The following is a 26,628-nucleotide window of genomic DNA, read 5'->3' as shown; positions in this document are numbered from 1 at the left end:
CGAGAAGGGTCAGAGAATAAAATGAAGCATGAAACAAGAATGAAAATTCGAGTTATTGACTTCAAAATTGAGATTACATCCTGCAACATTATATGAATATAAAAATATTAAAAATAAATATGAAATATCAGATCATCTCCAACAAATTTTATAAAATGAAAGAAATGAAAATTTTAGGCAATTGTTTTTGCTCCAACAAAATTTCAGAACCTTTGTATACGATACTGTTTTAGGGGTTGTTTGAGATTGCTTATTTGAAACAACTTATGTTTTTCTACAAATGTATTTATCAACTTATTATAAGTTACCATGATTTAACTTTTTTCAAAACTCCTTATTACCGATTTATCATTGGTATAAATTATTTATACTTTATCCAAACATTCAAAAGTGCTTGTTATCGGAGTGTCCAAATTTATTATAATAAATATTTAGAATACAAATATCGGTGATATGTGTTTATAAAATGACACGAAGGTATCGTCATCATATTTTGTTGTAGAAAAGAAAATTGAAAAAGACGAGACGGAGATTTCCAGTTGGCCTACATTTCAACCCCAATCCCACCCCAAATCTTTCAAATTTTAGTAATAAAATATTCCAATTTAGTCAGAATTCTCCTGCCGTTGATGATCCCACTGTCTCTCGTTTCTCTCTCTATAATACAACCGGCACCAATACTACTCGCCGTCCATCACCGTCAACTGGAATACCGTACATCGTATGTTCATGAGCTTCGTACATGCTTCTATGGATACGCTTTGTTTTTATCTAGGGAGTATGTGTATGTATAATTTTGTTTGTTTTCATCCTCAATTTTGCAGTTGGGTTTTCAACTGTCGTCTCATGTTCAAGTTCGCCAGGCGAATCGGTGGAGTTTAGATTCGCCAGATCGCCGTCGTCGATTGGATTTTTTAAATTGAGTTTGTGATGGACTGAGGCTTGGAAGTGTGGGGTTTAGGTTTGCGGTTTTAGATTGATTAATTTTTTTTTTGGGAGGGGGGGTTTGGGGTAATGAGTGGTTATATTTGATTATTTGAGGATTGGAAGAACCGAGGAGGATATTGAGATGTCGAATTCGAAGGTGGTGTATGACGGGTGGATGGTGCGGTATGGGAGGAGGAAGATTGGGAGATCTTTTATACATATGAGATATTTTGTTCTTGAGTCCAGATTGCTTGCTTATTACAAAAGGAAGCCTCAGGATAATGTGGTAATTGTCAATTATGAAGTTCAATTTTGTATTAACTAGTGATTGCCTTTATGATTTGTGTTCGGTAGTAGCATTTCTACTAGATAGCAGCAACATCGAGTTTTGGTTGAAACTACGCTCGCAAGAGCAGATGCCATGAATTTTACTTTTTCTTTTTATGATTTTAGTTGGTGTATTTAATGTACTTTTTGCTTTCCATTAGGTTCCAATCAAGACTCTGGTTATCGATGGCAACTGTAGAGTTGAGGACAGAGGTTTAAAAACCCAACATGGGCATGTGAGTCTATTTTTATCAATTTTGTTGCTTGTTTTATAGTTCATGTGGTTGGGAACTTGAAAGAGTATGATCTGAATCCCTAATAATGCAACTCTTTAAACTGCCGGTTCATATAGAGGTGTAATATGTGAAGACAAAATCAAACTAACATTATATGAAGTCAACTACTGTCTACTGATATTCATGAATTTGGTTTCTGCTATCATATTACCAAACACTGGAATTTCTAGTCAACTAATGTCTTTTTAGTTCATTTTGTCATAAGTATTGGCTTTTGGTTGTTGTGTCTGAAAATCCACATTTTCAGAAAAGGCAAAAGTTGTTCCAAAAATGACTCGATGATCCAAAAGGCTTGAATCATGATCGGGAGTCCACATACTGAAATAGAAAGTCAACAGAACCAAAATGTTTCTGCAAAACTACCACCCACTGCCTACCATATATAGAAGGTACAGGCTGCATAAGATTACTCTGTTGTGATTAGAGGACAGAGGTTTGGCTAATGAAACTACTTTGCTTTGCAAGGGAAAGGCGCTTATAATACTTTCTTCCCCAACCCTCATGGAACTGAGTGAATCAAGAGTCCAAATTATGACATATCGTTAATAGAAATCCCAGTTACACCAGTTTTAACTTATTTACATGATCAATACAGATCAAACTATGATAAACGAATACCCTTACTCGAGGGACATTGGTGATCTTTGTCATCAAGGTGATGCATACAAAGAAAAAACACATCTGTATGCAGCACTTTTGCCCTTTCTTTAAATACATAGGATGTAGTTGGTATATATCTTCCCTTCTGAAGCTTCCTTATATTTGTAGTGTAAGGAGATCATGATCCATGGTTTTGTATGATCTTTTATTAATTGAACATGTAAAACTTTGTTTTCTGCTGTTGGCATATTGTGTTAATGTTATTCACGTATCTTTTGTAACAGATGGTATATGTTTTGTCAATTTACAACAAGAAGGAGAAATATCATCGGATTACGGTACTTGATCTGTATTTACCTTTCCATTTAAGTTTACGTTCTTGTGACTCAAGTTTCTTTTGCATATGTGTGGGATAGATGAAATAGCAAAAGTGTCCTCTTTTTCTTGTTGCTATTCTGTTTAAGTTTATCATCTCTTCGAAGAGTTAGTCTTTGTCACTTAACATGTGAAGAGATCTATAGTACATGCTTCTGCGTAGTCAACTATAGGCATTGGGTTTTCATGCCATCAAGATTTGTCATGCATCTTGTAAATGGATGTCACTGATAAAAGCTTTATTGCTAACTTAGCAGTGATGAGCACGGTAAATTAGGCTCCCTCTATTTGTGTGTGTTTTCCATCTTGTCTTAGTTGTGGAGATTCATGCTGTGGCTTTGTAGCTCAGAATTAAAGAATATGGTTCAATTGTGAGATGGTGGACGATCATTTTATGCAACTAAATTTACGTTCTTCACCGGATTGGTTGGGTGACCTGATTTTCAGCACAATCTAGCATCGGCTGATCAACCCTTGTCTTTGGTTGGGGGTGTGAGGTGTCATTTGTGAATGTGTGCTATACATGTGCAATACTAGTTGGCATCCTGTATCAATCCATAGCGTTTGATGTCACTGTGTTCCTCATCACTCTTCTTCTGTATCGACCTCCAGAGATCTGATTTAAGATCTTGCTCATTCTTTTCCTCTTTGTAATGCAGCAGAGACCATGCATTAGGGTCTTGATCCTATCCAAATCAATGAACATGTCCTTCGCTGGTTATGTTTTTTTTCTGATGAACATGGGTGGGATTTGTGAAATCAAGTGGTTTTGACTCTACATGATTAGGATAGAGACTAATCTGAGTGATTAAAAATCATGCTATTGATATTTGTGTCAGAGTTCTTCGATAAGTTTTTAGTATTTCTATGTGGTGTGCTTAACGTGCTTCAGATTTGAGGCTTCTAAAAATAAAACACGAAGTTCTAGGACTTGATATTCAGTGACAAGTCAGACATAATATAGATTTCACAGACCAATGACTCATATTTAGATGCTATAACATCTCTGGTCTTTGTTTTTATTTTTAGTTTCTATCTTCTCTTGAATAATGGCATATGCCTTTGGTATTCTGTTGGTTGTGGAGTAGTTGTACTATTATAGGATGCAACTCAATTTTCTCTGTGTTTGGAGTTATGTAAAAACTGTAGTTCCTGTTTTAGATGGCAGCTTTCAACATCCAGGAGGCACTTATCTGGAAAGAAAAAATTGAGTCTGTTATTGATCAGGTATCTTTTTTGCAAACTGATATTGATGGTAGCACTTGATGTTTGCTCATCTTTTGCCAGATATTTGTTATTTTTTACCCATGTTCTTGTAAAAGTCAATGACTTCTAAATAATTTGCAGCATCAGGAGTCACTAGTTGCTAATGGGAATAAATACCATTCTTTTGAATATAAGTCTGGGATGGATAGTGGAAGGAATGCTTCCTCATCAGATCAGGAAAGCCAGTAAGTAAAATTCATTCGAGGTTTGCACTTTTTTGGACTGTTCATGCTTCAGTTCAATGAACATCATAGGCTTTAGCTTAATTTTACATCAAGAGGGTTTCATGTATAAGAATTTGATCACGAGGATAAAATAGATTCAATTTTTCTGTTGGGACCAAACTATATTTGAGGTTTGGCTGTGGACTTGTCTTGCTAGCCGTGCCCCTACTTATTACCTTTCCTATTTTCTGGTTCTCTCAATTATTTTACGTGAGTGCTTCTTCGGGTATAGGTACAGTGCAGCTGAAGATGAAGAAGATTCCCGTCCAAGTTTGATGCGTAGAACAACCATTGGGAATGGTAATTGGTTTTCTTCCAATTTTAGTTGTATGTTGGTTATCTTTTGCCTGTTTGCCACCTTTATTAGTCATTTTATTGGTAGGCCCTCCTGAATCTATATTGGATTGGACCCAAGAAAGTTCAACATTGGCAAGCCAGAATACCAACAATCAGGCATTTTCAAGGAAACACTGGCGGCTTCTTCAATGCCAAAATGGTACTTTATTTCACTATTTTTCACAGGGATCACATGTTGTAGGAATCCATATGAGAAGAATTAGGCTTATTACTGGTTGTAATGGCTAATCTAGATCATTGATTATTTCTGTTATTTAAATTTCCATGCAGGACTTCGTATCTTTGAAGAGCTTCTCGAAGTTGATTTTCTTGTAAGAGATATTTTCTCATTTATACCAGTACTTGTAGCATAATCTAATATTTACATAATTATCAGCATAGGCATTTACATGTATTCTTGTCAATGCAGCCAAAGAGCTGTAGTAGGGCTATGAAGGCTGTCGGTGTTGTGGAAGCCAGCTGTGAAGAAATATTTGAGCTTGTAATGAGCATGGATGGGACACGATCAGAGTAAGGATTCGTTTGTGTTTCAATATTTCTAAATGCTTATTTCTAATTTTCTTTTCATACTCAAGTTTGTATCACAAATGATATGATACTAGTGCCCCTGATACTTCGTAGAATACAAGCCAAGCTATGCAACTGTCTTTGTACTGATGCCGTTTGATTTGGCCTGCAGGTTTGATTTGGCCTTTAGGTTTGATAAGAACGCAAACCAAACTCTAATATTATTTATGAATGAAAGAAAATGATAAAGATAGTGCCGACAATTCGAGAAGTTGGTGATCTCCCAAGACCAAACTCAATTTTTCCTCCCCAAAAACCTTAACCTAATACTCAAGATTCCTAAAGCTACCATAGTTCAACTAGCTTCTAGAAGATATCCTAATAATAAAATAAAATAATAAAAGGCATCCTAATAATAAATGGGCACAACTAATTAATATTAACTACTAAGCCTTTCAAAGTCCCACAAATCACCCCACACCCCCTTGAGATCGACGCTTGTATATTCCATGAAAACACCGTCATATCTGGGTTATGGCCAGAATGACTCGCTAAGGTACCATGATCACAGTTACAGCTTTTCAAGTAACAGGATATAGGGAACACAGAGCACCTGAAGAACCTATATATCTTGTGTAATTAGAAATAAGAAAATTTGAGAGAAGGATCTTTTTCTTGGTTAAATATGTAGGGGTTGTAACCATCAGCAACTTTGGTTTAATAACTTATTTTCTTAGAAATCTTAAAAGTAATAAGAGATCTAGAGGTAGAAAATCCATCTTGTAGCTTTCTTGATCATTTTGGGAAAGTTAGGAGTATTAGCAGTAGCTGAGAATTTTCATCACCGGAAGTAGTCAAAGTAAGTTTAATAGATTAGAGTATGCCCAAGGACTTGGCATAATAGAGGAGATTGTGGTTGGATCTAATTAATGTTTCTCATGTCTTTCAAGCTTGGTTCAGCATGTTATATTTCAGCCATTCGTAAATAGCTTCTCATAAGAGACTCTATTTTGGTTGCTTATGCTTAAAAAATTCATCTAAAACTTGATCTATTAAACAAATGATGTCAATCTTATCATTTCCCTTTTACTGTCCTGTGGAATAGGATTCAAATTTCCTGAAAATAAAGTATTCTAGGTTTGCAATGATTGGATATTTTCTTTCATCTCAACTTGAAGGATGGGGAACTGGTGTATAAGTACACATTTTCTGATATATTAGGTTGCTAATTAGATGGTGAACATCTTTATAATGGACACATGGGAGTGTTGAAGGGAGCAAGTCATCTAGCTTCTTAACATCTGGCCCATGGACACACTTAGGGGCCATTTACCAAAAGCTTACCCTGTAAGCGCTTACCAAGTCACATTACCTTATTGGATTAACATGGCAAGGATCGAGATTCTTACTCGGTAAGAGTGATGGCAAGGACCGAGAGTCTTATCCGGTAAGTGAGGGTGACGACTCTTACCTAGTTACGCTTACCGGGTAAATTGTTGCATACGATGCCGTTTTGATGGATTAAAATCTTTCCCCGTATGGTAAGTGATAGTGTTGAATCTTACTGGTAAGCGCTTGCTGGGTAAGTATTTGGGTAAACGGACCCTTAGTGTTGGTCCATTGGTAGGTAGGGGACTGTAGGCTGCTGAGTTCTGAAGTGTTGGTTAGAAGGTAGTTGATTACATATGTGAATCAGGATTTCTGAAAGACTGTTATATTTCATCGAAAGAGATTGTTTCATCCTAGTCTTTCCTTACCAACTGGCGAACTGCTAACTAAGGCCACTTAAAGTCAAATAATTGCTGGGTTGAGATTGTTTGCTTCACATCTTGATCACTATTGATTATGACCACATTGGCCTTGTAACTTTTAGTTGCTACTCAATAGAATCTGTAAGAGGTCTAAATCCTACATCTGAGCTATAGTTTTTATGTCATTGCGGGTACTTGCAGGAGTGTGCTTTTTATTCAGGCCTGTCTTGATTCTTCATATCATGTATACTCTCTTTGTAATGTGCTTTGTTGCATTCATCACATGTGCAGGTGGGATTGTAGTTTCCAGGATGGTAGCTTGGTTGAGGAGGTGGATGGACACACAGCAATTCTATATCACAGGCTTCAGCTGGATTGGTTTCCAACGTAAAATATTCTTGTCCTTAATGTGTGTGTTTATTCTTGGGTATTAGGTTGCAAAAGGTGCTCATATACACATGGATTTTGATGATTGAAATTGATATTCTAATATCTATATTAGTCAAACATCAACTTTCAGTATTTTATTTAGCTTATTGTTATGCATATTGTTGGGCCATCAGAATGTCTCCAAGTATCTACATTCATTTATCACTAATGGTGTCTATTTTTGGCCCGCAATTGTTTTTGGGCACTTCTTATACACAAGGTGGAAAAAGTTTGTTTGGTTATTTCGTTTTCCATTTCGATTTATCCGTAAATACACGGCTATTGGATTAATGCAAAAAGTCAAAGATCAAGTTTAATTGGATTAATGCAAAAAGTCAAAGATCAAGTTTAATCTGTTTGAAGTCCAAAATAACAGTTTTGGTTATTATTGCAGGTTCGTGTGGCCACGTGACCTTTGTTATGTGCGGTATTGGCGTCGAAATGATGATGGGAGTTATGGTGAGGGCCTGTATTAATATTTGTTGCTTAGATTTTCCAATTTATGCTTCTACATTTTGAGGTATACATGTTATCATGCAGTTGTACTATTTTGTTCAAGGGAGCATGAGAACTGTGGCCCACAACCAGGATATGTCCGTGGTCATATTGAGAGTAAAACTCCTCCTTTCATATAATAAGTTATTTAAGGCTTCAGATCCATGTCATACTTACAATTTTGATTTTATAATCTTGATTTAGGTGGAGGGTTTAATATTTCCCCTCTCAAACCTCGAAATGGAAGGCCCAGATCACAGGTCCAGCATTTAATGCAAATTGATCTAAAGGGATGGGGCGTGGGCTATATTTCATCATTTCAGCAACATTGTCTGCTACAGTTGTTAAATAGTGTTGCTGGTGAGTTTGGTTTCGTAATCACAACACTGTAGGTATTAGAACTGGAATGGCATGGTCCAATGTATCATATAAATAACTTAAATTTTTGTTGTTCCTGCCCATTTTATGGTGAACTAGATTCGCTGAATTGTATATATTAAATGGATTAGTACTTTATCCAATTTGATTTTTGATAATAGGACTGCGGGAATATTTTGCTCAGACTGATGAAAGGATTGTTCCACCAAGAATTCCTGTTATGGTTAATATGGCATCGTGCTCTGTTCCTACGAAGAAGACACAAAAGATCCACTTGACTTCGGTTCATAATCGAAGTCAGTCTCTTGATAATGCTGCAAAAATGATGGATGAATACTCGGATGAGGATGAAGATTTACAAATCCCTGACGAAGAGGTTGGGAATTGATTATTTCTTTTTTGGTTCATTTAATATTATTATATAGATATTCTGTGAATTTGTTTTTCAAACCTTTTCAGGCATACAGAATCGAGCCAGAGACCAAGCGAATTGGTAGGTATTTATGAATATGAATATTTTATTAGAAAGTTTTCTCCATCAAATGCATAACTTTTGAACCGAGGGGGTTTTACTTACGAAGCAATTGACCTTTTAAAGCCATTGAAGAAGAACCTGTCGTTCAAATTGACTTGTCTTGCTTTTCGGGTAATCTTCGGCGAGATGATAACGAAAATGCCCGTGACTGCTGGAGAATATCCGATGGAAACAACTTCAGAGTCCGTAGTAAGCGTTATTGCTACGATAAAAAGTCGAAGGTCTGTTACCGATTGATTCAATCACGTTATTGTTTCTTGAGGCATTAAATTACGTTTCTGAATATCTCATGCTTCCTTTAATTTCTTTGTTGTCAAATGTGCTTGAAGATGCCTGGAGGCAAACATCTTATGGATCTTGTTGCTGTTGACTGGTTTAAAGACACCAAACGAATGGACCATGTTGCTAGACGCCCGGGTTGTGCTGCACAGGTAGGTGTTTAGACTTTATCGGCTACAAATTCGACTTGCATCTTCTTTTTCTTTAGATTAACTGTTCTGTATTTTTATTGTTAAGCTAGCTATTCTCCATTACCTCCGTCCCAAAATAGATGTCCACAATGAAAAAGGCAAACAATTTTGGAAATATGTAATTATTACATTTTTTTAATTAACTAAATAACAATTTTACCTTGATAATGGAGGGGGTAATTAATTTAATCTCTCATAATTAAGGGTAGAATTGGAAAGTAGGCTCTTACTTTTGAAAGTGGACTCTTATTTTGGGACAAACTAAAATAGAAACATTGACACTTATTCTAGGACGGAGGGAGTATTATTTTATGGCTACTTACCACTTTGAAATCCATTTTTATGTTACTTTCTGTATGTGTATATGTTTGGTTGATGAAGTAAATATGTAACATTTCATACTATTTCCTTTTGAAAATGTTATGTAACATATTCAGAATGAATAAGATCTTAGAAAGATTTAGTTCACAGTCACATGTAACGTGATAAGTTTATGCTATTAGGCTACAATAATTGGGATTAGGAAATCGTTCCATTTAGCAGAATCTGAAATTACAACAAAGGATTAACAATCATGGTTTGCATGAGCTTTAGCTAAGCTTGGTTGTAAGACAAAATTCTAAGGGGATTGTCTAAATGATGTTTATACTTTTGAAAAAAAGTTAAGGTGGTAATACATAATTACGGCATATTCTAGGCTTCAAAGTCTTATAGGTTCCAAGGAAATTGGGTGTTTCATCTTGTTACGTTGGTATATCATATATAACCTTTGAGGTTGCGACGGCAATATAATATATGGCAACTATAATAGAGATTGATGTTCAGGACACCTAATTTGTTGTTTTGATGTACAGCTCATATGCCTCATCATTGTATAAGTTCTGAATAGCATCTACTTTGGAATGATAAAATAAAATGTGATATGTACCAATTCAATGCAATTAAAGTTTTTATTTATTTAGAGAAAAGAAGATTTGTGCTATTGTCTTGTTTAAACTTTAAGACTCTTGTGGTAGTCAATTTCAGTTTAGTTTTCTTTTGGGTCTGATGTGTTGCTTATTTGACAATAATGATTTTGTGTGGGTTATTTACTCTTTAAATGTTTGTCATTTCTGTATAGGTTGCCTCTCAAAAAGGACATTTTTGCATGGTGTTCAATCTCCAAGTAAGGTGTTTGAAATGTCAAGATTTTAATATTTTGCATGATGTTTTGGAAAATCCATAACATTCTACTGCTGAAGGTACCTGGATCGACAAACTACAGCATGGTTTTCTATTTTGTGACCAAGGAATTAGCACCTGGCTCTCTCTTGCAACGGTTTGTTGATGGTGATGATGAGTTCCGTAATAGTAGAATGAAGCTCATACCATCAGTTCCCAAGGTAAATGCCAGGTTTAAACTTTGGTTTGTGGATGATCAGTTTTACACTCGGGTCTTGTCCCTGCAGTTGTCGATAACATCATTTCAATTATCTGCCGAAATTGATTTTCCTTTTTATCAATTTTCCTGCAGTTGTCGATAACGTAGATATTTATGCTGCAAATGCTTTTGTCGCCAAAATTGAGCTTATTATGCTAAGACATGAGGCATGGAATTGTAGATATTATGTTAATTGTAAGCTACAAACTCATATATAAAACCAAACAAAATGTACCCGATATATCCCACTCAAGCTACAACCTTGTATAACTTTTTCAACTATGGTTCTTTGTTTGATCACTTGTAATAATTTAAGAGAAGCAACATCTGTCAAAATGGAGGTATAGTAATTTTGTTAAAAGCTAAATATTACACTTTATCTGTATAAGTTGTATTTTGCATTGACTAACGTAGTTGCACACAACCACCATGAAATATTACTAGCATGGAGACTAAGTTTCAACTGGACAATGATGCAGGGGTCCTGGATAGTGCGACAGAGTGTTGGAAGCACCCCTTGTCTTTTGGGAAAAGCGGTTGACTGCAACTATATCCGTGGTACCAATTACTTGGAAGTAATGTCCCTATTCTCTCTTTGCATAATGCATGTAGAACAATACACATACATTTGAGAGAGTAGCACGTTTGGCCAAGCCGGGGGTCTCCATGGAAATAGCTACTCTACCCTTTGAATACATGTCACCCCTCCCAGACCCTGCTTTTGGGCGGGATATCCTGGGTTTTTTTGGTTTGGTTTATTTGAGAGAGTGGCATTTGTTTGAGTGTTATGTGGGTTTGTTTTCTTTCAAGGAGGATGTTGAATTTGTTTTCACTTGGCAGGTTGATGTTGACATTGGTTCTTCTACCGTGGCTAATGGCGTCTTGGGTCTTGTAGTTGGTGTTATCACTAGCCTTGTGGTTGACATGGCTTTCCTTGTACAGGTACGTTAACCATATATGAATTTTGAACTCGAGTTCAAAATTCCATATTTGTGATTTAATACTCTTTGGTCCTTCATTATGGTTTCAAGTTTTACAAAAAGATACAACTATCATCTGGTTTCATGATCAAAGTGGATTCAGTTCATGACATGAGATTGGTTTTATGCTTTATGTTTCTTTATTACCATCCATAGACTTGGGATCACGTAAGAACAATTTTGTAAGGGAGATCATACCTTCACCTACTTTCACATACCTTCAGTCCCTATGAATTTGTTGAAGAGAAGGTATGCATTAGTAGAGGAAGGTATGCGAATGCAGGCGGTGAATGTCTGGTCTCCTTTAAAAAAGACGGAAGTGGCCCTCCTTTACAAAAAATGTGTGATTGGGTCAGTCGGATCAATAGATATCAACGGATCTGAGGTGTCGTCACCAAAACTGGAACCCAACCCACCATCCATAACTATGTGCCTCGTATTTAGCAATATTTGAAATGAGAGCACTAGTTGTAAGCAATAGAACTGGTTTCAATTCAGTTGTTTGGTTCCCATTTGCTTGAGCAGGCAAACACGACTGATGAGTTGCCAGAGCGGCTTATAGGTGCTGTCCGGGTTTCCCATCTAGAGCTATCGTCTGCTATTGTTCCTGAACTGGAGACAGATCCAGAATCATCACAATGAACATTGTTAGTTCCCGTTTTCCCAATGTGGAATTAAAGTTGGTTGTTCCATAAATAGGATTCATTCATTGTTAACCAACTTTTAGGTACAAAAATTTAGCAGCAAATACTGGCAGGCGAGCAGCAAAGAGAGGGAGAGAATGTAAAGAAAGCTGTTAGCTTGAAGAAAAAGAAAATGGGAAGGTGGAAGGAAGGAATGTGACCAAAAAAATCCATTTGAATAGACAAAAGTTGCAAGTGATCCCCTCCACATGCATCTGATGCTGATGATGAAAATAATAAGGAAACATGAAATTTGTATTTATTTTTATACCACATTTGGTACATACATGTGAATGGTTGAAAATTTAGTACATCAAAAAATCTCCGTTTTCAAATTCAGATATATATACTTATGGCCTTACAAAATGTGTCTGAACCATTCTTGAATGGCATCATTATGACTAGGGGTGTTCAAAAACCCGACCAACCCAACCCAACCCAACGTAAAATAACCCAACCCGAAGCAACCAGATGTCTAATCGAATAGTAAAATTGTCAAACCGAAAGTATTGTATTGATATTGGGTTACTATTATTTGAACCCAACCTAACCCAATGAACCCGATATCTTTTTATTTCTTGGATTTAATATAATTGTTGAATTTCTATAAATATATACATTAGACAATTACACTATCACGTATGCTTTTCATATACACATATTTTCAATCTATTCACATCTCTATATAACTCATTCATATATATATATATATATATATATATGTTCAGTAATTGTGAACATATATATGTAAATTGAGAAAATTAACTAAATGTGATATACGCAAGAAATATGGATAAGTTGTATCAAATGGTTGATGATGAAAAAGAAATTATGAGTAGAGAATTAACATATTCAAGGTTAGAATATTTTAATATACCAAAGTATCAACCCGACCAACCTGTACGGGTTAGGTTGTACTTTGGTTTGAGTTGGGTTGAGTTAAGATTTTTCCAAACAGCAAGCAATGGGTTGGGTTAAGATTTTTCCAAACAGCAAACATTGAGTTGGGTTATTCAAATGTCTTCAACCCGATCAACCAAACCTATAAGCACCCCTAATTATGACTGTCCTTTAACGTTAAGTAACATTGCCACGATGATTTTGTCTTTGTCTTGTGCACGTTCAAAGGAAAATATATAGAGAAAGGGGTTCAGGGAAAAACCTTAAAAAATAATAAAAATGAAGGAACATCTTAATAATCATTCATTTGTACGATATTAAAGTTGTTTCTTGGTTTCTTTTCATACTAGATAAATTACTTGTAATGTTTTTCTCAAACAAATCTTGTGTCTATGGTGCTTTATTTGTTTTTGACTTTTGATGTGTGTACAAGTGAGTAAAGCAATAGAGATCTGAATAAGTAAACAAGAACACAGATTCCAACTTTCACATGGCCTACTTTTTATGATATTTTTGGTACCTTTAAAATATATAATATATTAAATCTGACTCTTAACGGTTAAAAAATTTATGTTCTGTACTTGTATATAATAATGATCCTGCCTCCTGAGAGTTCCCATCTCAGCAGCATTATTTAAAAAAACAAAAGAAATTGATGACAAGAGCCACCCTTTTCTACGCTCTATCATCCAAATTTTTTTATTTTATTTATTAAATCCTTTTTTAAATAAAAAAGAGAGATTGCAATCTTTTTTATTTACATAATATATTCCCATTTTGTTTTCTGTATCCAAGAAATAAAATAATTAAATAAAAAGAATTAGGAGGAGGATATATGATTGATTGGCTGTTGGTAAATCACCTTATCTATATTGTATTATAAAACATTTGATAGAAACTTTTAAAAATCAATTTTAATGTATACATTATTGTTTACTAATGCATGTTACTTAAAACTCAAGATTACAAGTAGATTGTGCGTAAGTATAACTTATTAAAACTCCATATTTGAATTCGTGTAATTAACTGCAGATAAAAATAATCAAATACAAGATAAACATCTCATTTTAAATATAAAAAATCTAAAATATAATTAAGATAATTATTGAGTTTTAAAAAATACTTAATTATTATCTTTATAAAATTATTAAACCAAAAATAAATTATTTCATTATTAAATTTAAATTAAATTATAATAAAAAATAAATTAAAGAATTTACATAGAAAAAATGAGAACTTTTAAATAGTTGATTTGATATTAACATTGATATTTTTTTTTCAAATTTATATTTTATTCAAAAATAAAATCATTATTGTTTTATTAAAAACACATAAAATCGTATTATAACATCGGTAGAGACAATAAATAAAATAGAACATTAAAATCGAGATGTATCTTGCTGTATTACGCAAATACTCTCCTTCTAATTAATATTATATATATAAAAAGAAACAATTTAGATTATTTTTATGTACATATATATACCCTCCAGACAAGTTATATAAAGATTTCTCGGTTTTTATTTTTTAGAGGGGTTTTTCCTTAATTCCACACACACACTCTCTCTATATTTTGTTTTCGTTTACTTTTCTCAATCATAAAAAATTATAAGAATTGAAAAGGGAAATGAAAAGACAGGTGATGCGCATCATGTGTGTGAATAAAAGCACATGCAAGTTTATTTTTATATAGCAGTCCCTAGAGATGCCAAAATGGGTCTGGTTCGGTTCGGAACCAGCGGAGGACTGGGGCTGGACCGATTTAGGACCGGCCTCACCCTGGATTGATTGAGATCGGTTTGGAACTGTTGGTTAAGGATTGGTAACGGGTCTGGCCCGATTTTTTTAAAAAAAAAATGTATTTTTAAATTTATTTCTAACTTTTTAAGTGTATTTAATTGAAAATCAATTACAAAATTATAATAAAACATACTCTTTAAGTGTATTTAATTGTCCCAATTGGGACCGTAACTGGGATCATTATTTTGGGACCGAGACCGACTTTGGACCCAGCCCAAGACCAGTTTTTGGCCATATCTACGCTAGTAGGTATACACAGCACACATAAGATCATTTCAATACAAAAAGTAGAATTAAGATATGCAAAGTTTAAAATACTAGGAGTACACATGTGTAGACTTGAAGCATAACATTATGCACATGTGAATTCAAAGGTAGTGTCTAAGGTAGTCTTCCACTTTGCTGTATTTGATATCAGGATACAAAAGCGACGCCTCTTCAACATCAACTCCGTTAATCTCCAAATTTGCTAGACAGCCTTTATAAAAGATGTCGTAGTAATGAGTCCACCCCACTTGCTCCGCATACTCTTTATCTGGAACTCCCCAACACATTTTATAAACCATTAGAAAAAACGACTTCATCCATGTCAATAAGCTTGTAATATATATATATATATATATATATATATACACACACACACACACACATACGTAAGGTGTTAATCATTTGAGAACGGGGTTATTTGCGAGAACCTTGAGATCCAACCACATATATGGGTTCAGTGAGTAATCATATATGGATTTAACATGTGTGGCTACAAATGGATCTCACGGTTTTCATAAAATACAAAGTTCTCCCATGAACAACCCTCTCACACACTCTCTGTCTGTATATATTCAATGTTGCATTTTGGCCACCAAGAACTTATGAAAGAAGAACTACACCATGCAAAGAAATGGCAAAATTAATTCGTATTGAGAAATGGTGTCACCTTTCACGATATTAAGAAATTCTTGTTCCGAGAAAGACGACTTCTTCAGTTGTTTGCCGATGAGCTTCTCCAGAGTCCCACAACTTCCCTTTGTGAAAGAACGTTTGCTGGAGGCCTCAAGTAGATTGTTTTGTTAAGAGTACGGGGATCGTCTATGGTTTTGATCGTATATGCTGCTATGTCATCTTCGTCCACCAATATTGCTACATAAATTAACAAATTCAATCTTGAAACATATACTACTTAACAAGTAATCATTCAATCATACATGGACGATTGAGATTGAGTTGTATTGGTTGTACAAATGTAAATGGTTGCATAATAACTCACCTCTCTCTCTCTCTCTATATATATATATAGGAAAATTTAAACAAGAAAATTAACTATTTAAGAGAACAAGAAAAAAATCATTAATGTACAAAATCACATGTGATTTTACATTAACGTCATAAAAAATGAAAGCAAACGACTTTTGAACAAGTATGATTATATATATATATATGGTTGGATTCACGTGATAAAAGATTTAATCAATATTTTAGAAGAAATATTTAACTAATTTTAATTACCTCACACACACACACACATATATATATATATATATTGTTTTTAAATACGTTTGTGGATCAAAATGTATCATGGAAATAATATTCACAATGTATATCACAATCTACATTTTCTTTATTTTCGTCGTTTTACAAAGGGTATCACTATGTATATTTTTGTTATTTTAGTTGTTTTACAAAGGTATCAAAGTGTACATCTTGTACGTATATTTGGATATCATAGTGAATAATGTTTGAATGTTTTTAACGAGGTTTTTTTAGATATCACAATGTGTATTTTTTGTTTACATAAGGTTCGCCGGATAGAGGATAGAGGAGAAAAGAGATTTTTAAAATCCCTAAATGTCCTTAATTAATATTTTAAGTAAAATTACCATTTTTTTTAAACTTTGATTTGTGGTTAAGATTTAGTGAGTTTTCTCTTGAATGACCCTATATATATATATATATATATAGAGAGAGAGAGAGAGACTTGGGAATATGTGAGACCAACCTGTTTTTGTGAGATCTGTGAGACTACTTTTTTACACTTAAAACTTCATAGCAAAATGCTATTAAGGTAACCTTCATAATGTTTTTGCTATGGATGTTCGGTTTTTTTTTACCTTGACAACATTTTGCAATGAAGTTTCAAGTGTAAAAAAATGGTCTCATGGGTCTCACGAAAACATGCTGGTGTAATGTGAACCCAACCCTATATATATATATATATATATATATATATATATATGAATCATGTAATGATTTTGTACATTAACAACCATTTTCTTGTTTCATTAAATAGTTAGCATTCTCGTTTGATTTTACCCCCTCTCTCTCTCTATATATATGTATATATAAGAGTCCTAGTTACAACTTACCCTTTTGATTGCCATCTCCAAGCAAGACTACGTACTCCTTTGAAGGAAGAATGTGACCAGGTTGACACAGTCCTCCAATAAAGTAACCAGCGAAGCAGTTTGCAGATACGTATGTGAATGGGATACCTGCATCTTCAATCGCTTTTCTTACCACCATTTTGTCATCAAAGGCCACTCGTCCTGGTTCCATTGCATCGGCCATTCTTGCTGGATCCATACCAAACTCCGATGGCAAAAACCTCTGATAAATACCATTAATATCATTAGCCAAATGCCCACACACACACACACACACACACACACATATATATAGATATAGATATATACACACTATAGAGTTTGTTTCAAATGCAACCCATCACATTTTTACAACCAATACAATCCAATAAATTGAAATATTTATGGAAATGATGAAAGTTTTCAATCAAATTACAATCCCTTTAAAGGAAGTGATTAAATTTGAAGAGTATACATATATACCTTAATGTTTCCAGCCTCTTTGATGGCATCAACAAGTTTGAGTTGAAGCAGGATTTGATGGGTACGGATATGCACACCGGATATTGCACATATCACAACATCTACTTGCTTCACGGCTTCCACAAGGCTGCAATGATCGTTAAACGAACCAATGAGGAGATGAGCTCCCTGCTTCTTGAAGGACAACAGCATCTGGACTTTCTCAACGTGAACCCCGATATCTGATCGTTGGAGAACATATGTGTCATGGCCTTCTTGTAGACTGGCCTTCACTAGCCTTTTCCCTATGTATCCAGTACCCCCAATGATCAAAACTTTGAGCCTCATCCTCAATTCTCTTATGTGTTTTATTTGTGTGAAGATTTTATGTTCATGGAAGCCTTATTATAGTGATTAGGTGTTGAAGCTTTAATAAGATCATATATATTTATATAATGATTAGGTGTTGAATCTTTAAGAGCTAGCATATATATATATATATATATATATATATATATATATAATAATAATGATTAGGTATATATGCCTCAATAATTGTTTATAGTGATCTCTAAAACATAAAAAAAACTAACTAATTAATTAAAGGGTAGTGCCTGATTGGTTTGAGCTCGGCTTTAAAGGTCAAAAGTATCAGGAGATCTTATGTTCAAATCCAAGGAGGATTAAAAATCCCCTTGTGGCCACGGAGGTTCAAATACGGTGACTCCGGGCTATCTGCAAAGTAGGTGATCGTCCTGGAATTAGTTGCAAAGCAGGTGGTCGTCCTGGAATTAGTCGGCTCGTATAACGGGTTGAATATCCAGGTTAATAAAAAAACATAAAAAACTATCGGTATAAAAAAATCTCTAAAAACATTTCAACGAATACCCTTATACTTTAATTTTTAAGAACTAAAAGTTTTTAAAAGGAATTGCATTTTTATTAAGCACTCCCAAATTTTGAAAAAAAGAACGACTAATTTAAATTTTTTATAATATCAAATAAATAATAAATTACTATATAAAAGTCAACACTTGATTACGTATAATGATAATCTAAGATTTAACAACAATTATTAAACACTCTTACACAAAGCATAGATTAGGGACAGGTGATAATAAAACCCTATTACAGTCATTATCTCCAAAATATGGAAAACGTTCCCGAATAGCTAAATTCTTCTCGTGCATTTAACAAGCACTCAATTCTTTACAGTGACGTTAATATCATTCCCTAACAAGGATTTGTGCATATGCTGACAAGGATAAAGTATTAGATTTATTGCCTAGTGAGTTCAATCATTTTTCATCTCTAATGTAAAATGGCAAAACCGAAAGGATGCTATTTAAATCTCAATTTCTCAAATGAAATGTATTTAATAGAAAATCAACATCTTTATCAGAATTGATCAATATTTTTGTGATGAAAACTCGCTGACCAAAACACCATTTTAACATGAAACCAAAAACCCAATACTTACCCAAAACATACATAAAGTTAAATATTCAAGTACTGAAAACATGGATAAACTCTATTATCCAAACACCAAAACATGGATAAAGTTCAATACCCAAAACTACAAATCATTGATAACACTCCATTCCCAAAACATCATCGGAAACATGGATGATACTCAATACCCAAAACACCACCTTTCAGTGACGGATGAGACTCATTCCATCAATCATGGCGAAACACAAATTAAGCCATTCATCAATGTTATAAAGTAGTACAATAAGGTCCCGGTACCCGTGTCTAACTACTCAATAGTGTCGACCGCAATATCCAACGTCCTGGAACCCTACCCACACGAGTTCAACACGGCAATATCCCTGACCTTATTGCCTACTTACACACCATAGAATTACACCTACACGCCAATTGTCCTAGGGCCCGATTCCACACGAGTTCATCCATAAAATGCTGCCGATGACTTAGTGCCAACTCTACTAGACCAACGCCTCAAAACAAGGGTCTCGTTTCCCAACTCCTAATGAGTTCATCACTGTAATACATGGGATCCCTGTTGATCCTAACCCCTCTAAGTGATTCAATGATGACCCTAATTACTTAGTGTTAATTCATGCATTAAGTTCTATCTGAAATCACATGAGCGTCTGAGTCAATTCAGTGATTGTTGAGTACTTAAATATGTTTTAGGACTTAAGTTTTCCCCAAGACAAGAATTTCACCAAATGGAACTTTAGGATGTTGAAGAAGTAGTTGAAGATAAAAATAGAGACGTTGACGATCTGATGCGACATTTAGTGATAACAACCGATTTCAAGAAATGTGAAACGTTACTCAAGAGATCAACAACATCTAAATTGGCGACCTCTCCCTAGCTGATTCAGAATCTTGCGTCAAGCTTTTGTCTTATCCGCACTTGCACAAGTCAATCCCCCATGCTTCAATCTGACTTTTTGTATAGTACAATATGCATTACTATTCATCACATGTCCACCAACTCCCCTGAAAAAAAAAACTGCTCATGAGCGGCCAAAGACTGTTTTGCTTTGACAAGTAGTACCCTCAAACCACTCTCCGCATGACACGTGGATTGTACCTTGTCACACCCTAAATCCAGGGTTATGACGTCTAGACACTATAACATAAATCATAAACGATTCATACCTAAAACTCAAAAACTTAACAGTGGAAGTCTTAACATAGGCTCATCAACCTTACAAGAAAACTTTAAAACAATTAACATCAACACTCTAAATACTTGGAGCGGCTTTTAGGTCTTCTTAAATCTTCTTTTTTCCTCTCGAACTACCCGTCACAACGCCCCTTGAGAGATGGATCATAAAAAGTCAGCTTTCGCCTAGTGAGGTCATGGTTTTCTTTACATGCTATATATACAAACATAAGTAACTGAAAACATGTTGTAAACTATTGAGATATGAAGTGAAAAACATACAACTTTCAATATATAATTTTCATAAAACAAGCTTATAGGTGCTCTCTCACCACGCCATTGGCCTACACGAAGGGCTTAATTTGGCCCTCTTTCTGGTTTACCGCAACATCCGCAGAGTGAGACCATGGCCTCACCTTAATTTTCTGCCTACTCCGGTTATCAACCTCATCGGCAACCAGGGTCGCTTGCGAGTTCCCTTTCTCGTCTCTCGCACCACATCTAAAATCCACACATAGTACCCACCTCCCGACAACCTTGACCACCAGTAGGTTAGCCGCTTACTGTGCCAATAGGAAGCTTTGGCCGATTATTTCTGTCAGATCCTGGTTGTGGTTTAGTGATCTAAACCCATGCCAAGCTCAAGGTTTTGCATACTATGACGATGCCGACGTCTCTACTTATCTTATGCCTTCAATTGTTTGTATGAATTTTTTAATCACTTAAAAAATTGAAAATGAATTAAGTTAATAAACATCTAACAATTATAATAAAAATAATATGTATTCTTAAACTAATTTTATATGAAAAAATTAACAACGTAATTGGTCATATCGGCAAAATATTGAGTTGTACGTCACATGATGCGTATACGTATGATAGCAATAGGTTGACTTCACATTTTACGTATAAAAAAGTGGTTTAAAAATATATACGTACATAAATTGGGAATCAAAACAAAGCATCTGATTTAGATGCAAAAAATTCATTCATTCAAGAAGTTATAAGAAATATTTTGAAAGTAAAAAACCAAGTTGGTAGTGAAGTCGTTTTCTGAAATGGTAGGTTAGTCTTTAATTTGAAACAACTCAAATTTAATGAGCTCTCAATTCGGACACATTGATTTTATATTAATTAAAGTTAATCTATGATGACGGTGAGGTTAAGTTAAGGGTTATAAATCATTGAAATTGGAACTGATTTCTTAATGATAATTCGTGAGTATAATAAATCATTGAGTTGTTTGTTGATGAGCCTCTCCCAGAGTCCCATAACTTTTCTTTGCGAAATTAAAGAAATGTGCGCCGAATGCCTCAAATAGATTGTCTTATTTAGAGTGCGGGGATCGTCTATGGTTTTGATGGCATATTTTGCTATGTCGTCTTCATCAACAAATATCACTGCACAAACTATATATCCCAAACTTTTTCTACGGCAATATTTGTTGTTGAAGACGGCACAACAAAATATTCCATCAAAACCATAGATGATCCCCACACTCTAAACAAGAGAATCTACTTGAGGCCTCCGACGAACATTCTTTTGCAAAGGGAAGTTGTGGGACTCTGAGAGATGCTCATTGGCGTTTCTGAGCAAGACAACAAATTTACTCGAAAGAAGAACGTGGTCGGGCTGCCGATACATAGGTGAAAGGGATTCTTGCATCTTCAATGGCTTTTCTCACCACCATTTTGTCATCAAAGCTTATTCGTCGGGGTTCCATTATTTCCCCCATTCTTGCTGGATCGATACCAAACTCATATGGTAAAAACCTCTAATAAATATAATTATTGTTAGCCAAATGCATGCTCATATATATTACCACTTATCAATACGTTCTTAAAACAATTTTCAGGCAAATTAAAATCCCTTTAAAAAATTGATTAAACTTGAAGAGTATACTCTTAACGTTTCCAGCCTAGCTCTCTGATGGCATCAACAAGTTTTAGCTGAAACAGAATTTGATTGCTATGAAAATGCACACCAAGTATAGAAGTAAGAATGTGATTGGGTGGAAAAACTCAATTGTATTATTACTTGTAGGGGTGTGTGTGTGTATATATATCTTGAGTAAATATTTACCTACAAAACTAAATCATAACTTACAATCAAGTGATTATGAGAGTAAACCTTAACCTACAAAACTAAATCGTAACTTACAATCAAGTGATTATGAAATAATATTTAATTAATATAAGATTGAGTGTGAATAACTCTATCATGGCCCCGCAAAATGGACGATCGAATAGTGAGACCAATCTTGGACATGAGTTTGTCAAATCGTGTTCTTACAAGTGGCTTAGTAAGAGCCTCATGTAGTTGATCCTTGCTAAATAAATGAAACACGCAACTTTCGACTTTGGACATTCTCATGACCAAAATGATAATCAAGAGCTAGGTGCTTCATTTTTGAGTGAAACTTAGGATTGGTGGCAACATATGTAGCTCCCATATTATCATAATATATTACCGATGCTATAATGGGTAGATGGCCTAACTCATGGAATAGGTTTTGGACCCATAATACCTTTGCCGTAGTTGCAACAACAGCTTGGTATTCGGCCTCTGTCGATGAATGAGCAAGAGTGCGTTGCTTACATGAACTCCAAGAAATATGATTTCGACCCAAGCAAACAATGTAGCTGGTCGTTGAAATGTGGTCATCTTTATCACCGGCTCAGGAAGTATTTGTAGAGACATGGAGAGTAATGGTTGAATCATGACGTAGTAGTAGAACTTGTGTAGATGTGCCCACTAGGTAGCGTAAGAGTTATTTGAGAGCTGCCCAATGTTCTTCAGTCGGCTTGTGCATGTATTGAGATAACCTATTCACAACAAAAGAAACATGTAGTCTGGTTAGAGATAAGTATTGTACACTTCTTATAATTGCCCTGTATTCAATTGGGTTGGCCAAGGGGGTTCCATTATGTAGTGTTAGAATAGGATGAGAAGCTATAGGATTAGGAACAGGTTTGGTGGCTGACATGTGAGTACGTATGAGAAGGTCTTGTATGTATTTATGTTGTCTAAGAAAAATGCATATGGCGTGAGGTAAGTAGGAGTTGAAGATTAAATGTAGGAGTTGAAGATTAAATGTAGGAGTTGACATACGATTTATGAGGTAACAAGCAGTAGCAAAAGCTAGAGTCCAATATTTATGTGGCATAAAAGAATGAGTGAGAAGAGAGATCAGTTTCAACAATGTGACATTGACGTCGCTCTGAGTAGCCATTGTGCTCTGGCATATGATGCAGGGAAGTCAGGTGAGTGATGCCATGAGATTCAAGAGTAAGATGTTAACCAACATATTCACCACCATCATCACTAAAGATAGTAACGATGGATCGCTTGAAGAAATTTTTAACTTTGAGCTTGAATTTAATATAAATGGCAATGACCTCATTTTGGTTTTTGAGTGGATAAAACCACACATATTTGAAATAATGGTTAACAAATATTTTGTAGTATTTATAGGCATCATAAGATAGGGTGGGGGAAGTCCAAACATCACTGTAAAGAATATCAAGAGGGCCCTTAGGTTGTTGTAAGGTGTTTTGAGAGAACGGTAATTTATGACTTTTATTGCAATCACAATAACTGCAATGAAAAGCAACAGAATTAGGAATATACAAATTGAAAGAGTTGCTAATACGAAGTAAAATAGAAGAAGATGGATAGCCCACTCGATGATGCCAATCGGTAGTGGATGCCACTTTGACAGAGTGAACTGTGGGACGAGTGAATGGTGGGACGAGTGAGTTGCCATTCAAAAATTCCCAATTTAGTTGGGCCTTGGAGAAGAGGTGCCCCTGTGCGAAGATCCTTCACAAGATAAGAAGTATGTGAGAATGTAATTTATGCATTACTATCTTGGCAAAATTTAGAGTTTGAGATAATATTACGAGAAACATAAGGTACATGTAATATATTATTAAGACGAAGTTTAGAAGTGGGAGTAAGAAGAGATGTTGAACCGTTGTTAGAGATGGCTAGGACCGAACCATCGCCAATAATAATTTCCTCCCTACCGTTGTAAGGGGAGTGAAATGCAAGGTTGGAAAAATCATGAATGACATGGTGTGTTGCACCACTATTAAGAAGCCAACTGTTGGATGAAGTTTCTGAGTTAGCAACGTCATAGGCATGTGGAAAAGAAGAAGAGATTGGAGGAGGGTGATGGTAGAATTGCATCTGGGAATTGAGTACGCAAGATACAACATTGCAAGACATAGTGTCAAGTTACGCGACACCATCGACAACGACCCTTGAATGGCTGGACGAGATGGTTTAGGATAGAAGCAGGGGAACATATTTGGGATAGTAGTAAGAAGGCAAAAAAATATGGATCTTAAGCTCTGATACCATATAGAAGTAAAAATGTGATCGATTAGAAAAACTTAATTGTATTATTACTCGTAGGTGTGTATATATATACATCTTGAGTAAATCGTAACATGCAATACTAAATTGTAACTTACAATCAAGTGATTATGGGAGTAAAACGTAACCTACAAAACTAAACCGTAACTCACAATCAAGTGATTATGAAAGAATATTTAATTAATGTAGGATTGATTGTGAGTATCTCTATCATCAGGTTCTACACATATCATAACGTATACTATAGTTCTCGAATTGGAACTAGATCCAAAATCATCACAATGAACATTATTAGTTCCCATTTTCCCAATGTGGAATTAAAGTTGGTTGTTCCATAAATAGAATTAATTCATTGTTATCCAACTTTCAGGTACAAAAATTTAGCAGCAAGTACTGGCAGGCCAACAGCAAAGAGAGGGAGAGAATGTGTAAGAAGCATTTTTGAATGGCATTATCATGACTGTCCTTTAACGCTAAGTAACATTGCCACGATGATTTAGGGGCTGTTTGTTTACCTCTGAATGATACCATTAAGAGGTAAGGGTCTGATTCGGTCAGACATTTTATTGTTTGGATAGGTTTTTTACAAAGTCTGAATGATAAATGTAAATCTGAATCGCTCCTTCACCCACACGCCCTCCATACGATTCATATGTGAAATTTTGACAGGTTTGCCCTCCCTATTTTTTCTCTAATCGTCGTACCAGGTATGGCTCCCTCGATTTCTCCAAGCGACACTTTTGTTCTATCAATCGGTTGTAGGAATCGCACATTCTCGTTCACCATTCTCGCCTTCTTCATCGGTCACCAGTCTCGCCTTCTTCATCGGTCACCAATCRATTCACAGGTAAGACCTCTCAATTTCATAAACCCTTCTTATGTGGTGAATAACATCATCTGTGGTCTCACCCTTCTTCTGAATCATAAACCCTAGACAAGCCTGCTTGATTGTCGGTGATGCCTGCAWGTCAGTTTTTACATGGACACAGTCAACTTTACACATTTGTCTGCTAATATTTGATTTTCTTCGTTCGTTCTACATTGACCACTATGATTAGAGATTTTCTGTAGCAATGAGATAATTGGGAAAGAGGTCGAACAACTTAAGATAATCCCTCCCATTAGCCATTTGCTTGAATACAATTTGCCATTTGCCTTGAAGAATGATGCAGACCAATTGGGACCACTTAAGATAATCCCTCCCATTAGCCTTTATGCTGGTTATAGCTTYCTGGATGYTGAGATTGAACATGCTTCATGGCTTTGGATGCTTTTTGGGCTATTAATTAGATGTTGAAAGTTGAAACTACTCTTTAATAATGCAATAGAGAAAACTTGTGGGCCAGAAGGCTAAAGCAATAGCATCCATAATTCTAATGACAAAAATTGAGAAATAGATTGGTTGAGCTTCAAATTATGAAGAAACAGTGCTTTCAAAGTTTTCATGGGACATCCAAAAATAATAATATATGCAATATTAGAGATTGGTAGTAAATGAAATATTAATGATCATTGAGTGAGGCCGCCTTCTATAAAYCCTTGGCATTTGTTCCCACAGTAAGCTCAAAGTCTCACCATGAATGYTATTAAATGAACTTGTAATTCATAACCACAAAATTCTATGCTTCTAATCATTTTGAACCGCTTTGCTTTGTACATTCCATGATATGTTCCTGCGGAATTATATTCTTTTTGATTCGAAACATTCACAGATAATGGTATCATTTACTATACACATTCATGAAGAATCATATCCTGTATATACTCTAGGTGAAATTCGAAGAGCACCAACCTTTTCTGTCACAAGGCTAGATTTTGTGGATAAAAAATTAGCAGCTAGCAAAGTTGTTCCGTGGATAAAAAATTAGCAGCTAAAGGGTTGTTTTGTTGCTAAAGATCAGCAGCTATGAGGCTGTTTTGTGGCTAAAAATCAGTAGCTAAAGAAGCTGTTTGGTATATAAAAAATCAGTAGCTATATGGACTGTTTGGATGCTGTTTCGAGACTGTTTTAGGCCTTGTTTCGAGACTATTTTAGGCTTTGTTTAGAGGCTGTTTTAGGCCTTGTTTC

The 26,628-nt window shown here is 35.1% G+C and overlaps 1 protein-coding gene and 1 pseudogene across 3 annotated transcripts; one reads left to right on the top strand and one right to left on the bottom strand.

The window, feature by feature from the left end:
* The first annotated feature begins 633 nt into the window (after positions 1-633).
* Positions 634-12,386, top strand: LOC112529390 (protein ENHANCED DISEASE RESISTANCE 2-like). 3 transcript variants are annotated; one of them, XR_003070920.1, is made up of 25 exons: positions 634-721; positions 825-961; positions 1,042-1,213; positions 1,416-1,490; positions 2,435-2,488; positions 3,687-3,752; positions 3,873-3,976; positions 4,248-4,315; positions 4,398-4,511; positions 4,643-4,683; positions 4,782-4,882; positions 6,922-7,017; positions 7,454-7,518; positions 7,600-7,671; positions 7,759-7,914; positions 8,094-8,308; positions 8,392-8,425; positions 8,531-8,688; positions 8,797-8,898; positions 10,058-10,107; positions 10,179-10,319; positions 10,837-10,932; positions 11,198-11,299; positions 11,863-11,984; positions 12,065-12,386. XR_003070920.1 is itself a non-coding variant. In XM_025140659.1 (25 exons), exons 3-24 carry the CDS (start codon positions 1,070-1,072, stop codon positions 11,977-11,979), a joined length of 2,166 nt encoding a protein of 721 aa, XP_024996427.1. In that variant the 5' UTR covers positions 634-721; positions 825-961; positions 1,042-1,069; the 3' UTR covers positions 11,980-11,984; positions 12,079-12,386. The 3 variants fall into 3 exon arrangements, 2 of the variants coding, with proteins under 2 accessions (XP_024996427.1, XP_024996425.1); XM_025140659.1 differs by having other exon boundaries at positions 10,058-10,102; positions 12,079-12,386; XM_025140657.1 differs by having other exon boundaries at positions 10,058-10,102.
* Positions 12,387-14,977: 2,591 nt separating this feature from the next.
* Positions 14,978-25,346, bottom strand: LOC112529623 (annotated as a pseudogene).
* Between the last annotated feature and the right edge of the window lie 1,282 nt (positions 25,347-26,628).

Source organism: Cynara cardunculus, assembly GCF_001531365.2.
Source record: "Cynara cardunculus var. scolymus isolate 2C chromosome LG 16, CcrdV1, whole genome shotgun sequence".
NCBI classification, from domain to species: domain Eukaryota; kingdom Viridiplantae; phylum Streptophyta; class Magnoliopsida; order Asterales; family Asteraceae; genus Cynara; species Cynara cardunculus.
Note: the sequence above shows the minus strand (reverse complement) of the source record. Positions and strands in the feature narration are given on the sequence as shown.

Coding starts and splice junctions, on each gene's coding strand:
- LOC112529390 (XM_025140659.1), top strand. CDS start 1,070: ATGTCGAATTCGAAGGTGGTGTATGACGGGTGGATGGTGCGGTATGGG. Junction 3,977..4,247: donor TCATCAGATCAGGAAAGCCA/GTAAGTAAAATT, acceptor CTTCGGGTATAG/GTACAGTGCAGCTGAAGATG. Junction 10,933..11,197: donor GTGGTACCAATTACTTGGAA/GTAATGTCCCTA, acceptor TTCACTTGGCAG/GTTGATGTTGACATTGGTTC.